The sequence below is a fragment of the Delphinus delphis genome, chromosome 15, assembly GCF_949987515.2.
Source record: "Delphinus delphis chromosome 15, mDelDel1.2, whole genome shotgun sequence".
Classification (NCBI taxonomy): Eukaryota; Metazoa; Chordata; class Mammalia; order Artiodactyla; family Delphinidae; genus Delphinus; species Delphinus delphis.
The window spans coordinates 27,734,258-27,749,059 of record NC_082697.1 but is presented as its reverse complement, the minus strand read 5'-3'; the positions used below and the strand labels follow the sequence as shown (position 1 = coordinate 27,749,059).

The 14,802-nt window shown below is 44.5% G+C and overlaps 2 protein-coding genes across 4 annotated transcripts in view; one reads left to right on the top strand and one right to left on the bottom strand.

The window, feature by feature from the left end:
- Window positions 1–3,646: 3,646 nt before the first annotated feature.
- The window catches only part of TMEM74B (transmembrane protein 74B), a 28,871-nt gene continuing 17,715 nt past the window's right edge, over window positions 3,647–14,802 (top strand). Inside the window, exons 1-2 of one of the 3 annotated variants that reach the window (XM_060032827.1) lie at window positions 3,683–3,802; window positions 7,944–7,985. Coding sequence is in view for 1 of the 3 variants with exons in the window: in XM_060032826.1 (XP_059888809.1) it covers window positions 3,679–3,802 (124 nt within the window). In the remaining 2 variants the exon portion in view is untranslated. Of the gene's footprint in view, window positions 3,803–7,943; window positions 7,986–14,802 lie in introns of those variants that run through there. The other 2 variants (XM_060032826.1, XM_060032828.1) reach the window with 2 other exon arrangements.
- C15H20orf202 (chromosome 15 C20orf202 homolog) lies at window positions 11,104–13,431 on the bottom strand. The gene is made up of 2 exons (XM_060032831.1): window positions 13,307–13,431; window positions 11,104–11,412 (listed from the first exon to the last, which is right to left on the bottom strand). Exons 1-2 carry the CDS (start codon window positions 13,370–13,372, stop codon window positions 11,179–11,181), a joined length of 300 nt encoding a protein of 99 aa, XP_059888814.1. The 5' UTR covers window positions 13,373–13,431; the 3' UTR covers window positions 11,104–11,178.

Genomic DNA, 14,802 nt, shown 5'->3' with positions numbered 1-14,802 from the left:
GGTATATCTCTCCATCTGTTGGTATCATCTTTAATTCCTTTCATCAGTGTCTTATAGTTTTCTGCATACAAGTCTTTTGTCTCCCTAGGTAGGTTTATTCCTAGGAATTTTATTTTTTTTGTTGCAATGGTAAATGGGAGTGTTTCCCTAATTTATCTTTCAGATTTTTCATCATTAGTGTATAGGAATGCAAGAGATTTCTGTGCATTAATTTTGTATACTGCAACTTTACCAAATTCATTGATTAGCTCTAGTAGTTTTCTGGTGGTATCTTTAGGATTCTCTACGTATAGTATCATGGTATCTGCAAATAGTGACTGTTTTAGTTCTTCTTTTCCAATTTGTATTCTTTTTATTTCTTTTTCTTCTATGATTGCTGTGGCTAGGACTTCCAAAACTATATTGAATAATAGTGGCGAGAGTGGACATACTTGTCTTGTTCCTGATTTTAGAGGAAATGCTTTCAGTTTTTCACCATTGAGGATGATGTTTGCTGTGGGTTTATTGTATATGACCTTCATTATGTTGAGGTAGGTTCCCTCTATGCCCACTTTCTGGAGAGGTTTTATCATAAATGGGTGTTGAATTTTGTCAAAAGATTTTTCTGCATCTGTTGAGATGATCATATGGTTTTTCTCCTTCAATTTGTTAATATGGTGTATCACATTGATTGATTTGCATGTATTGAAGAATCCTTGCATCCCTGGAATAAATCCCACTTGATCATGGTGTATGATCCTTTTAATGTGTTGTTGGATTCTGTGTGCTAGTATTTTGTTGAGGATTTTTGCATCTATATTCATCAGTGATATTGGTCTGTAATTTTCTTTTTTTGTAGTATCTTAGTCTGGTTTTGGTGTCAGGGTGATGGTGGCCTCATAGAATGAGTTTGGGAGTGTTCCTTCCTCCACAGTTTTTTGGAAGAGTTTCAGAAGGATGGCTGTTAGCTCTTCTCTAAATGTTTGATAGAATTCACCTGTGAAGCCATCTGGTCCCGGACTTCTGTTTGTTGGAAGATTTTTAATCACAGTTTCAATTTCATTACTTGTGATTCGTCTGTTCATATTATCTATTTCTTCCTGGCTCAGTCTTGGGAGGTTATACCTTTCTAAGAATTTGTCCATTTCTTCCAGGTTGTCCATTTTATTGGCATACAGTTGCTTGTAGTAATCTCTTAGGATGCTTTGTATTTCTGCAGTGTCTGTTGTACCTTCTCCTTTTTCATTTCTAATTTTATTGATTTAAGTACTCTCCCTCTTTTTCTTGATGAGTCTGGCTAATGGTTTATCAATATTGTTTATCTTCTCAAAGAACCAGCTTTTAGTTTTATTGATCTTTGCTATTGTTTCCTTTTTTTCTCTTTCATTTATTTCTTCTCTGATCTTTATGATTTCTTTCCTTCTGCTAACTTTGGGTTTTGTTTATTCTTCTTTCTCTAGTTCCTTTAGGTGTAAGGTTAGATTGTTTATTTGAGATTTTTCTTGTTTCTTGAGGTAGGCTTGTATAGCTATAAACTTCCCTCTTAGAACTGCTTTTGCTGCATCCCATAGGTTTTGGATTGTCGTATTTTCATTGTCATTTGTCTCTAGATATTTTTTGATTTCCTCTTTGATTTCTTCAGTGATCTCTTGGTTACTAGTAATGTAGTGTTTAGCCTCCATGTGTTTGTGTTTTTTACATTTTTTCCCCTGTAATTCATTTCTAATCTCATAGTGTTGTGGTCAGAAAAGATGCTTGATATGATTTCAATTCTTTAAATTTACTGAAGCTTGATTTGTGACACAAGGTGTAATCTACCCTGAAGAATGTTCCGGGCGCACTTGAGAAGTGTAATCTGCTGCTTTTGGATGGAATGTCCTATAAATATCAATTAAATCTATCTGGTCTATTGTGTCATTTAAAGCTTTTGTTTCCTTATTTATTTTCATTTTGGATGATCTGTCCATTGGTGTAAGTGAGGTGTTAAAGTCCCGCACTATTATTGCATTACTGTCAATTTCCTCTTTTATAGTTGTTAGCAGTTGCCTTATGTTTTGAGGTGCTCTTATGTTGGGTGCATATATATTTATAATTGTTATATCTTCTTCTTGGATTGATCCCCTGTTCATTATGTAGTGTCCTTCCTTGTCTCTTGTAACATTCTGTATTTTAAAGTCTATTTTATCTGATATGAGTATTGCTACTCCAGCTTTCTTTTAATTTCCATTTGCATGGAATATCTTTTTCCATCCCCTCACTTTCAGTGTGAATGTGTCCCTAGGTCTGAAGTGGGTCTCTTGTAGACAGCATATATATGGGTCTTGTTTTTGTATCCATTCAGCAAGCCTGTGTCTTTTGTTTGGAGCATTTAATCCATTCGCTTTTAGGGTAATTATTGATATGTGTGTTCCTATGACCATTTTCTTAATTGTTTTGGGTTTGTTTTTGTAGGTCCTTTCTTCTCTTGTGTTTCCCACTTAGAGAAGTTCCTTTAGCATTTGTTGTAGAGCTGGTTTGGTGGTGCTGAATTCTCTTAGCTTTTGCTTGTCTGTAAAGCTTTTGATTTCTCCATCAAATCTGAATGAGATCCTTGCCAGGTAGAGTAATTTTGGTTGTAGGTTCTTCCCTTTCATCACTTTAAGTATATCATGCCACTCCCTTCTGGCTTGTACAGTTTCTGCTGAGAAATCAGCTGTTAACCTTATGGGAGTTCCCTTGTATGTTATTTGTCATTTTTCCCTTGCTGCTTTTAATAATTTTTCTTTGTCTTCAGTTTTGCTAGTTTGATTACTATGTGTCTCAATGTGTTTCTCCTTGGGTTTATCCTGTATGGGACTCTCTGCACTTCCTAGACTTGGGTGGCTATTTCCTTTCCCATGTTAGGGAAGTTTTCGACTATAATCTCTTCAAACATTTTCTCTGGTCCTTTCTCTCTCTCTTCTCCTTCTGGGACCCCTATAATGCGAATGTTGTTGCATTTAATGTTGTCTCAGAGGTCTCTTAGGCTGTCTTCATTTCTTTACATTCCTTTTTCTTTATTTTGTTCTGCAGCAGTGAATTCCACCATTCTGTCTTCCAGGTCACTTATCCGTTCTTCTGCCTCTGTTATTCTGCTATTGATTCCTTCCAGTGTAGTTTTCATTTAGTTATTGTATTGTTCATCTCTGTTTGTTTGTTCTTTAATTCTTCTAGGTCTTTGTTAAACATTTCTTGCATCTTCCCGATCTTTGCCTCCATTCTTTTTCCGAGGTCCTGGATCATCTTCACTATCATTATTCTGAATTCTTTTTCTGGAAGGTTGCCTATCTCCACTTCATTTAGTTGTTTTTCTGGGGGTTTATCTTGGTCCTTCATCTGGTATCTTGTTCCTTCATCTGTCCCTCCCTCTGCCTTTTCATCTTGTCTATCTTTCTGTGAATGTGGTTTTTTTTCCACAGGCTGCAGGGTTGTAGTTCTTCTTGCTTCTGCTGTCTGCCCTCTGGTGGATGAGGCTATCTAAGAGGCTTATGCAAGTTTCCTGATGGGAGGGACTGGTGGTGGGTAGAGCTGACTGTTGCTCTGGTGGGCGGAGCTCAGTAAAACTTTAATCCGCTTGACTGCTGATGGGTGGGGCTGGGTTCCCCACCCAGGTTGTTTGTTTGGTTGTTTGGCCTGAGGCAACCCGACACTGGAGCCTACCTGGACTCTTTCGTGGAGCTAATGGCGACTCCTGGAGGGCTCACGCCAAGGAGTACTTCCCAGAAGTTCTGCTGCCAGTGTCCTTGTCCCCACGGTGGACCACAGCCAGCCCCCTCCTCTGCAGGAGACCCTCCAACACTAGCAGGTAGGTGTGGTTCATTCTCCCCTGGGTCCCAATGTGCACACCACTTTGTGTGTGCCCTCTAAGTGTGGAGTCTCTGTTTCCCCCAGTCCTGTCGAAGTCCTGCAATCAATTCCCACTAGCCTTCAAAGTCTGATTCTCTAGGAATTCATCCTCCTGTTGCTGGACCCCCAGGTTGGGAAGCCTGACGTGGGGCTCAGAACCTTCACTCCAGTGGGTGAACTTCTGTGGTATAAGTGTTCTCCAGTCTGTGAGCCACCAACCCAGCAGTTATGGGACTTGATTTTACTGTGGTTGTGCCCCTCGTACTGTCTCACTGTGGTTTCTCCTTTGTCCTTGGACGTGGGGTATCGTTTTTGGTGAGTTCCAGTGTCTTCCTGTTGATGATTGTCCAGCATCTAGTTGTGATCCTGGTGCTCTTGCAAGAGGGAGCGAGAACACATCCTTCTACTCCACCATCTTGGTTCCAATCACGTTTTGCATGTATTAACTCATTGTTCTTCACATCATCCTCAGGAGGTAGGTACATTATTATTCCCATTCTATAGATGGTGAAACTGAGGCACAGAGAGTTTAATGACTTGCCCAAGCCCACACAATGAGTAAATGGTAGAGCTAGGATTCAAAGACTGGCAGTGAGGCTACAGGCTGTACTTACAGCCACTACACTATCCTGAGCTTTAAAATGGTAGCTGTTATTATTAATTATAATAGCTAAGATTGATGTGCCAGGACCATGTTGACTCACTGCATTTGCTCAATGGCTGTATGAGGTAATTTCTGTTGTATCCCTGCTTTATGGAGGAGCAAAGAGAGGCAAGAAAATTTATGTTATTTGCTTAACGTCACAGAGCTAATAAGTAGCAGAACTGGGATTCAAACCCAGACAGCCTGGTGTCAAGGCCCTCACTCTTAATCATTGCATTGTATTACCTGTGTATTGACGATGATGATGAAGGAGAAGAGGTAGAAGAAGAGGAGGGGGAGGAGAAAACAAACCTACCTTATACCAACCACCTATGATGTGTTCAGATGTCAAAGGCTGAGCTGATCCATCAGATTCCCTCTCTCTAAACTTTTTTTCTGAATTTTATTTTATTTATTTTTTATACAGCAGGTTCTTATTAGTCATCAATTTTATACACGTCAGTGTTTACATGTCAATCCCAATTGCCCAATTCATCACACCACCACAACCACCACCCCGCCGCTTACCCCTCTTGGTGTCCATACATTTGTTCTCTACATCTGTGTCTCTATTTCTGCCCTGCAAACCAGTTCATCTGTACCATTTTTCTAGGTTCCACATATATGTGTTCCATATATATATATGTTATATATATATATATATATATATATATATATATATATATATATATGGAACATATATCTAGGTTCCACATATATATGATATTTGTTTTTCTCTTTCTAACTTACTTCACTCTGTATGAGTCTATAGATTCATCCACATCTCTACAAATGACCCATTTTCATTCCTTTTTATGGCTGAGTAATATTCCATTGTATTTACGTACCACATCTTCCTTATCCATTCATCTGTCAATGGGCATTTAGGTTGCTTCCATAACCTGGCTATTGTAAATAGTGCTGCAGTGAAATTTGGGGTTCATGTGTCTTTTTGAATTATGGTTTTCTCTGGGTATATGCCCAGTAGTGGGATTGCTGGATCATATGGTAATTCTATTTTTAGTTTTGTAAGGAACCTCCATACTGTTCTCCATAGTGGCTGTATCAATTTACATTCCCACCAACAGTGCAAGAGGGTTCCCTTTCTTCCACACCCTCTCCAGCATTTGTTGTTTTTAGACCTCTCTCTAGACTTTGACAGAGAGAAATAACAGGAGAGTGCTATCTTTAGCAGTGGGAGTGGACAATGAAAATATGCAGAAAGAAGACAAAGTAAAGCCCAGACATAGTTAAAGGAAACTGAAGCTAGGAGCTAGGACAGATGGCAGAACAGCCCCCAGCCCCGGTTCTCAGACTTCCCTTGGGGGAGTGGGGGCTGTGGAAACTCAATCCCCCGACCCCAATTCAGAGGCTCTGGTTCAGCAGGCATGGGTGGGCCTGGGGGTCCGCACTCGTAGTGCGCACAGTGGTGGAGACTGATGAGGACCCACTCTGACACGCTGAGGAAGCTGGTCTGTTGAGAGAGAATGGAGGATGTGTCTGACATGGGGGTGTTCACCAGACTCTCCATCCACTCCTCACATTTCCCAGCCCCCACGCTGGGACAGACCACGTGACTAACTCTAGCCAATGGGCTGTGGGCAGAAGGGACACATTTCACTGCCTGGCTAAAGTGTGGAAGAGACAGTGTGTGACTCTCCTTATGTATCTTCCCTGCTGTAGCATCTGGTGACAGCACAGATGGTGGCTGGGTCCCTGAGCAGGAGCCCCCCCCCCCCATAATAGAGCCATAGGACATGTAGTGTGAGCCAGGAATGGACCTTGGTCGTGTTGAGGCCTTGAGTTCGTTTGTCACAGCAGCAGAGCTGAGCCCACCTCTCAGTAGCACACTGAAACACAGTGATGCTGGAGTGATGGAGTGAACTCTTGTAGATCCAGACCTACCCTTCACCTCCTGGAGTTCCTGCCCGTGGATTTTGATGAGATTCTGTCTTATCACTCTGCCTGAGGTTACAAAGTGTCGATGCCTATTCCTTGCAGCTGATGTGCCACACTGGAAACCCATCCAGTCTTACATGGTGTGGTGGCTTTAAAACATGTCTACAAGTTCTTTGATGCTCCTCCCATCAAGAGGTGGTCTAATTCTCTTCCCCTTGAATGTGAGCTGGCCTTGGTGCCTGGCTTCTGCTGCATAAGATGCAATGGATGTGACACTGTGTGACCTCCAAGACTGAGTCATAAAGGCTATACAGCTTCCTCTTGGCTCTCTTCAGATGCTTGTTCTTGGCACCAGCCACTATGCTATGAGGTAGCCTAGGTCACAGGGAGGAGTCATGGGTAGGTGTTTCAGGTGACAGCATCAGCTAAGGTCCCAGGTAACAGCCAGCGTCCACTGCCAGACATGTGAATAAGCCTTTGAGATGAATCAAGCTGGACACCATCTGACTGCAGCCACTTGAGAGACCAAAAGCAAGAACCACCCAGCTGAACCCAGTCAATCCCCAGAACCGTGGGAAGTGTGATTTTACTGCAATGATGAATGGTTGTTGCAATAATGAAGTGACTGTTTTTGTTTTAAGTTTGGGAGCATTTTGTTACACACCTGCCAGAACACTTGGGCACTGTAAGGCATCAAGCCTGGCCCAGGGCTGGACGCTGGCCCCAGGTAAAAGTGAGCCTCTGATCCTTTCTGGTTAGTCACAGGGTGAGTCCTGAACTGCCGGCCCTGACAACAGGTATCACATCTTGAACTGTTCTTCTTCTGCTCCTAATTTTTTAGCTTCTGACCCCCATCCGTCCTTTCCCTACCTGTGTCCCCTTCTCTCCTCACCCTTGGATGGGAGGCTTGGGTGTACAGTCCTGTTTTTGCTGCCTCAGCAGAGAAAACCCCAGATTTTCCTTTGTGACCATGATCCACAGGCTCCCTCTAGTGCTCACTTGCTCTCGTGGATGAACATGATCTATAACCCAGCCCTCGAGGAACCGACACTGAGGATGTCATTGCCACTCCAACCCCCTTGTCCCCCAGCATCTGGGCTCAGACTGAGCTTGTTCTGACCTGGGATCAGGAACTGAACATTGGTTCCAGAGGTGGGGTCTGGAGAACAACACATACCCAAGCAGAGGGTCAGGTTTATCTTTGCAGATTGGTAGAGGGGGGACTGGCAGATGTTTTTGGTCTGGGGGCCCAGCTGTGGGAAGCTGGGAGAGGCAGAGGGTGCAGGTTGTTGGCATTGGGCATGGAAAACCAATGTCATTGTTACTTTGCATGGCCAGGCAGATATCTCTCCTAATGATGGTTGCTAGCAAGCTTGTCTACTTGTAACAGTCATAGTTTCAGAAATCATTATATTTGTGATTACACAGCAATAATAACAAGCTGTCATTTATTAGCCTTTACAATGCTCAGTGCTGTGTAAAGTGAGTTATATGCATTCTCCTATACAATATAAATAATAATCCTATGAGGTAGATATTATTATCCCTTCTTTTACAGATGAGGCTCAGAGAGGTTGAGTAATTCATCTAAGATCAAAAAGTAAGTAAATGGTGGAGGTGGAATTAAAACTCAGGTTAACCACCACATTTGTAGGAATATGCAAGTTAAGATCACAGTGTAATACCATTTTGCACTCATTATATTGGCAAAAATTAAGAAGACTGATAATACCAAGTGTTGGCGAGAATGTTGAGCAACAGGAACTCTTGGACACGGCTTGTGGGAGTTTAAGTGAATACCCCACTTTGGAAAACACGCTTCTTGTAAACTTGAGTATTCACACACATACTTCCAGTTCAACTCTTTGCTCTACAGGTATCCGTTGTTTTTCGAAAGCTCACTTTATGCCACTTTGCTTTCATGAAAGAGCTACATTAGTACCTGTTTTCATGAACTGAAAGAAAGCCAAAGATGATTTTCACTTTTACAAAAACAGGTGAAAAGTGAAAATGGTGTTCAGCGTTTGATCTGGGGTGAGCCGTTACAGAGGCAGCAAACACCCTGGGGGGGAGTGGCACCGCCAAGCTACTTCCCCAGGAACGGCACTCAGCATTTCTGCACGAAGCCACCATAGCTTTGACCTGGCTTTGACCTGTGTCTATGAGCATCTGTGCTTTATCTCAATTTATTTTGGGCCTCTTTTAGCAAGATGTGTCCTAAGGTAATTGCTTCTTCACTATACCCAATTTGGGCTTGTGAAAGGTTCCATAGGAATGCTTTACTTTCAGTTAGTGGGAGAAAACCTGTATATCCTAGGGGCACTGGGCTTGTGCACCGGGGCACATGAACAAAAGTGATCACAGCAGCATTGGTAATTATAGCCAAAAACTGATTATTTTAACAGAGAGAATTTAATATAAAGAATTGCTAACTAGGTATAAAGTTGTTAACTGGATGACCGAAAGGTTATAAAAAGAACTCTTAGAATGAAGGTAGCACTTGCAGGAAGCATCTACCACTCCCAGGGCTGAGGGAGCAAAGAGAGGAGACTGAAGTTATTAAAGCTTTCAGCCTTGCAGAGCTCCACTTCAGGCATCTGAGAAGGGAGCTCTGCTCAGCTGGGCTCAAGTCTCAGAGAGCAGAGAGGAGCCAGGGAGGACAGGAACTGAGACTTCAGGGGAGGGGATGCTGGCCATCTGGAGCTGGTGTCTCTGAGGTTGGGGGAAGGGCCCCCCAGGGCTGGCGCCTACAGCCTTGAGAAGGGAGTTCTGGCTGGTGCCACAGGGAGGAATTGCTGCTTTGAGGTGAAGGAGCATTGCTGGGTCATGTTCATGAGAGTAGGAAGGCCACAGGAAGCTACAAAGAACAAAGATGAAGAAGCAAGTCTTTTCTCGCTCCTCCAGCCCTGTGGTGTCCCTCTAGCCCCACCCTGCTTATTGGCAAAGTCTAACCTGGAGCAGCTAGTAATGCAGAAATAGGGTTTGTGGGACTCCAGCCCTAGCATCACAGAGCAGGTAATTTAAAATTTTAAAGTATTTATTTTTAATTGTGGTAAAATATAACATATGATAAATATTACCATTTTAACCATTTTAAAGTATATAGTGCATCAAGTACATTCACGTTGCTATACTACCATCACCACCATCCATCCACAGAACTTTTGCCATCTTGCAACACTGAAACTCTGCACCCCTTAAATGACCCCCCAACCCCCTGCCCCCAAACTCCTGACAACCAGAACTACTTTCTGTCTCCATGAATTTGGCTCCTCTAAGTATCTCGTATGAGTGGAATCATATTTGTCCTTTTGTGACTGGCTTACTCCACTTAGCACAATGTGTTCAAAGTCCACCCATCTTGTGGCATGTGCCGGGATTAACTTCCTTTTCAAGGCTGAATGATATTCCATTTCATGTATATATCACATTTTGTTTCTCCATTCAGCCATTGATGGAGAACTATTTTTTTGTATTATCAAATATTATATAGAAACCCCAGATTAGTCTGACCATAACCATAGTACATATAGTGCAGCCCTCCCACCCCTTGCCTCTGTATGCAATGGATTTACTTTTTCAAGGCCATTAAAAGCAATATCCTAGCAACATGCAAGAAGATTTTCAAAAATAAAAAGGCCTGACGATAATCGGACCATGTTAACACCAGGACTTTATTTTTACCTGTTCCATTTATATCTTTCTTATAGGAAGATATAATTTTTCAAAGTTATGACTCCTGCACCCCAAAGAATTGAGGGTTCTGCCACAACATACACCTTGTTGCCTGCCTGCCAAACTCGGTTGTCAGAAATGCCATTTTTTTTCATGATTTCTCTTCTTTGCTTCTTTGACCATCCGGACTATTTTGCTTGCAAATAAGGGAAACTTTATTCAAATCAGCTTAAGCAAAAACAAACTGGTGTGTGCCTTTGTGGGTGGTGGTGGTAGAATCTACTGGCTTCTGCTCTGGAAAGACAGCAGGAGTAACTCACAGAATTAGGGTCTGAAACCAGGGACTAAAAAGAGCCAGCACCCTTCCTCTCTGCCCATCTCTTGTGTGGTCCTCTCTCTGCTTCTCTTTGAAGATTAGCCTCTTTCTTTCCTACTGCCAGCAGGTCTCCCTCACCTGACAGGAATCATGGCCACTGGCAGCCCCAGGTTTGCGACCGCAGTAGAACAAGAATCAAGAGGGCAATCCCAGAGAAGGGCTGTGATTGGCTCTGTTTGAGCCACATGCCCACTCATTGGGCCAATCATGTTGTTAGGATGACCATGAATTGTAATTGGCCAGGCCTGGTTACATGCCCATCCTTATGGCCAGGCTGGTTGTAGTGCCTGTTTCTTTCAGATAAAGGGGAATAAGAAGGCCTGCCGGGAAGACAGAAAACAACCATCAAGTCACTGCACAGGGTTCTGTATTTTTGCCATGGCAACACTAGATAAACATCCGGGCACACTGAGCTCTTTCTTTGTTTTAACAATCACCTTGTGGGAAATTCCTAAGAATAGGATTACCACCGTGGTGCTTGCCAGAAGCCATGTCACATGTTTGCGTTTTCCAAATGTGTTCACATCTGATACTTCATTTGTGCAAAAACCCTGAGAAGTGACAGGAGAGGAAAGAGTGACACAGAGAAGCTGGGTGACAGGTCCAGGGACACACAGTGAATGAGGGCAGGGGTGAACCCAGAGACCGGCCTTCCTGACTCCCATTCCAGTGCTCTCTCTCATCACAATCAAAGTTTAGACTAGTGGGGGGAGGGTTTAAAGTCAGGGTCATCTCTGGCCTGTTAAGGGAGGGAGCTTCGTCTGCTGTCTGCCCCTTGGAGGAGCTGGGCCAGGCCCCTGGAGGAAAAGGGCTGGTGGCCCCTGCCTTCAGAGCCCGCCCGAGGTCTGATGGGGGAGGCTCCGCCACTGGATCTGGCATCCTCCCAGTGGGCACTCTCCGCACGCAGCTCCTGCAGGACACTGTGAAGATGCTTCAGCGTGAGCAGAAGTCTCTGGTCTTGGACCTGCATCTCAGCCTAGGAGAAAGAAGGAGTCTGTGAGGGGGCGGCCAGAGTGCTGGATGTTCCCCCAGAAAGCCTGCTCCTATCATTGTCTCATTGGAGACAAGCCCACAGCCTCATAGAAGCCATGTCCACCGAAGCCTCAGTTTCTTCATTTGCAAACTAGAAAGCAAATTACTTGCCTTTCAAGGCTCTCTCCCTGTTTTAGATCCCACCAGGACTTTGGGGGCTTATATAATCCCAGGAAAGGAGGGAGAGCACCAGACTTTCATCAGTGCTCATCAGTGGTAGCTGCTGGGGTTACTGACTTGTTCCTTCTGCTGCATAAAGTGACTGACATACTTCACTGATGGTCAAGGGGGGCTTCTTGGCTGGGCTCCACAGGGGAGCCCTTGTGATGTCATGTAAATTCCCTGTGATGGAGGTTAAAAACACACTTGACTGAGAAATTTGCAAGTCAGGGACCAGCAAGTGGAGACTCAGGGCTCATCTCTTGTCATATGTGGAGGCAGAGGACATTTGGCCCCGGGAGGCTGTGCCCTGGGTAGGCTTCCCCCCACCCCTACCTGTTCTCCCTCCTCATGGGTAGGAGAGAAGAGAGGTACTTTATCAAGTGGAAGCTGGCACTTTGGGTTCAGGTACTAAGCAGTCCCAGCATAGTGCCTAGTGTTTAGGGGGAGCACGGGGTGGGACTGCCACCCAGCCTCTAGATCCCTGAGGACTGTAAGTGGCTGCAGTTCCTGCTGCTGGAGTCCCCCGGGCCCATGAGAAGCCCTACTGGGTCAGCCCCTCCCACCGAGGTGAGGACAGGGTTGGTTCCCAGCTCTTCCGTTGCCTGGCAACCCAGACAGGTCATTTTTGGACAATCCTCTCTGTCCCTCCCCAGAAGAAGCTGGCGTTATTGGAATACAAACTTTGGGTGCCTTCTGTGGTTCCCCAGACCACCTCCTTCTCTCTCTGGGCTGGTGTCCCCACATACTTTGGGGCTCCCTTCTGTTTTTGGACTTGGAGAAAACATCACAAGGAGAGACATAAGGCCTGGCTTCCTGAGCGGCCACTGAGGGGCCAAGTGACACAGCTCATAAGTTCAGGTGAGTTAGTGCCCCATGGGGTGGAGCCTTACAGACAGGAAATGGGAGACAGGAGTGAGCTGGGCAGATAAACTTCCTCTTCTTCTCTCCCCCAGGGTGCAGATCCTCCTTCAACCCCTGCAGAGAATCCTGCAGCCAGGTAAACCGGCTGCTGAGAGGGCCTCTGGGCCTCCTTAGGGCTCCTTTCTAAGTGGCAGCCAGCTTGGTAACGCAAGGCATCTCCTCAAATAGCATCGGCCTTTGCCTCCACTCCCTATTTCCCTCACTCTCACCACTCTGGGCTTGTACCTCCAAATAAACGGTTAATACCCCAACCCTTGCAAGCCTCTGCTTTCTAGAAGACCCAGGCTAAGACAGCTGATGTACTCCATATGCAGCTGGGTCAGGATTGTAACAGCCAACGCAGGCGCTAAGTGAATTACACCATCTCCTCACCAAATTCTTACAATAACCCTTGTGGTGCTGGTACTATGGTTATCCCCATTTTACAATAAGGAGACTGAAGTTCAAAGAGGTAAAGCCACTTGCTAGAGGTCACACAGCTGCAGAGCTGGGCACATACCAGGACTCAGTGTAATTCTAAAACCAGTCAGGCAAGTACTGTACCCAGAGCCTCCTATGTAGGCCACGACCTACTTATCCCAGCACCTGAGGTGGTGATTGTGCACTGTGTGGCTGGTCCCAGAGGGGTGCCTGCAGGGCCTATACCCCAGCCTGAAGCTCTTCCCCAGCCTAGGGGGCACCTGGGAGTGGGGAACCAGGGAGCCTTGGAATATATGGTGTGAAAGCACCAGGTAAAAAGAAATGTAAAGACTTACCAGCTCCTTTCTCAGCCACTCCAGGGTCTGCCCAAGACTTGAGGTTGGCTCTTCTGCTGTTTTCATCTCAGCGTCCTTGGGAGAGACCTTGATGCTGACCTGGTGACGGGCCTGAGGGACCTTTGATTTGGACAGTCTGCTCTCTGCTTCAGGCCAGGAGCAGAGTCTGGCTAAGTCACTGAGGATGGAGTTAATGAGAGCAGGAAGTAGCTGACATTGGAAAATGTAGTGTGTGTTTTTTTTTTAAAGGGCTTCAGTACTCTGAATAGAACAAGGGGCGGGGGGAGGGAGATCACTGGGGTATGGGTGCCTCAGAGCCTGTGGGCTCCAGAATCCCAATCTGATGCCAACAGGATCACAGAGACTATAAAGCTTTAAATGATAAAATTAATAATTATTATGGAAATAGGTGTCCGCTTTCTGAGGGCTTGTTCTGCTCTCAATGCTTTGTTATACACACACACACACAGAGATAAAAGCTCATCGGGGGCAGATGGCACAGCTTTGTCCCCAGTCCTCTCCCTCCCTCCCTCACCTACCTATGGAGTCTATAGATAAGGGAAATGCTCACTTTCCAAGTCCCCTTTCTTCTGGATGCCCATGCGCCCCATTTCTAGCAAATGAGACCAAAGCAGAAATTTGCTGTTAGACTTCTAGGAAAATGTTACCTACACGATAAGGAAAAATGTCGGGGGTGCTTCCCCTTTACTCTTACTTTCTTCTACTTCCTTCTGCCTTGAATGTGGATGTGATGCCTGGAGCTACAGTAACCATCTTGCAACCCTAAGACAAAGGCCAAGAAAATTGCAGAGTCATTGAAATCACTCAGTCACAGAACCCCCAACATCATCTGCCTGTTATATGAGACAAGAAACCCAATTTTTAATTGGGCAAACACAGTTCTAACTGACACCCCATTTATTCTTCACAACACACTGTGAAGTGGGCATCCTTTAATTCTCTCTTTCAACAAATACTTTTGAGTGCCTACGGTGTTTAAAATTCTGCTGTAGGCAGATAGAGGAGTAGAGCCCAAAATCAGAGAGACAAAGGCTGGAGCTGACATCCTAGTGGGTGGAAACAAACTATAATCAAGTTAATATTATGACGCCAAAAGATAGGATCTAGTCTCATGCGGGCTTTAAAAAAATGTATTCTATCCACTTGAACTAGGAACCCCAAACTAAGAATTAACATAGTGATCCCAGGTAAGGAGCTGAGGTGACCAGCAAAGCAAACGTAACCTGTTTTGGAGGTACTTGCCCTCAACTGGGCTACACAAGCTGTCCACAGATAAAGGTCCACTGAAGGTGAACGCTTAGCCCCAAATTACAAACTATACAAGGAAACCATCCACTATAAGTGAGAGTCAGCAGACACCAGCAATAGCAGGATTAGACCCACTTCCCCTAAGAACTTCAGATGAGATTAAAAAAAAAAAAGTACTTTGAAAAGAATTAAAGTCATACAAAAGAATTCAAAAACATAAGAAAAAA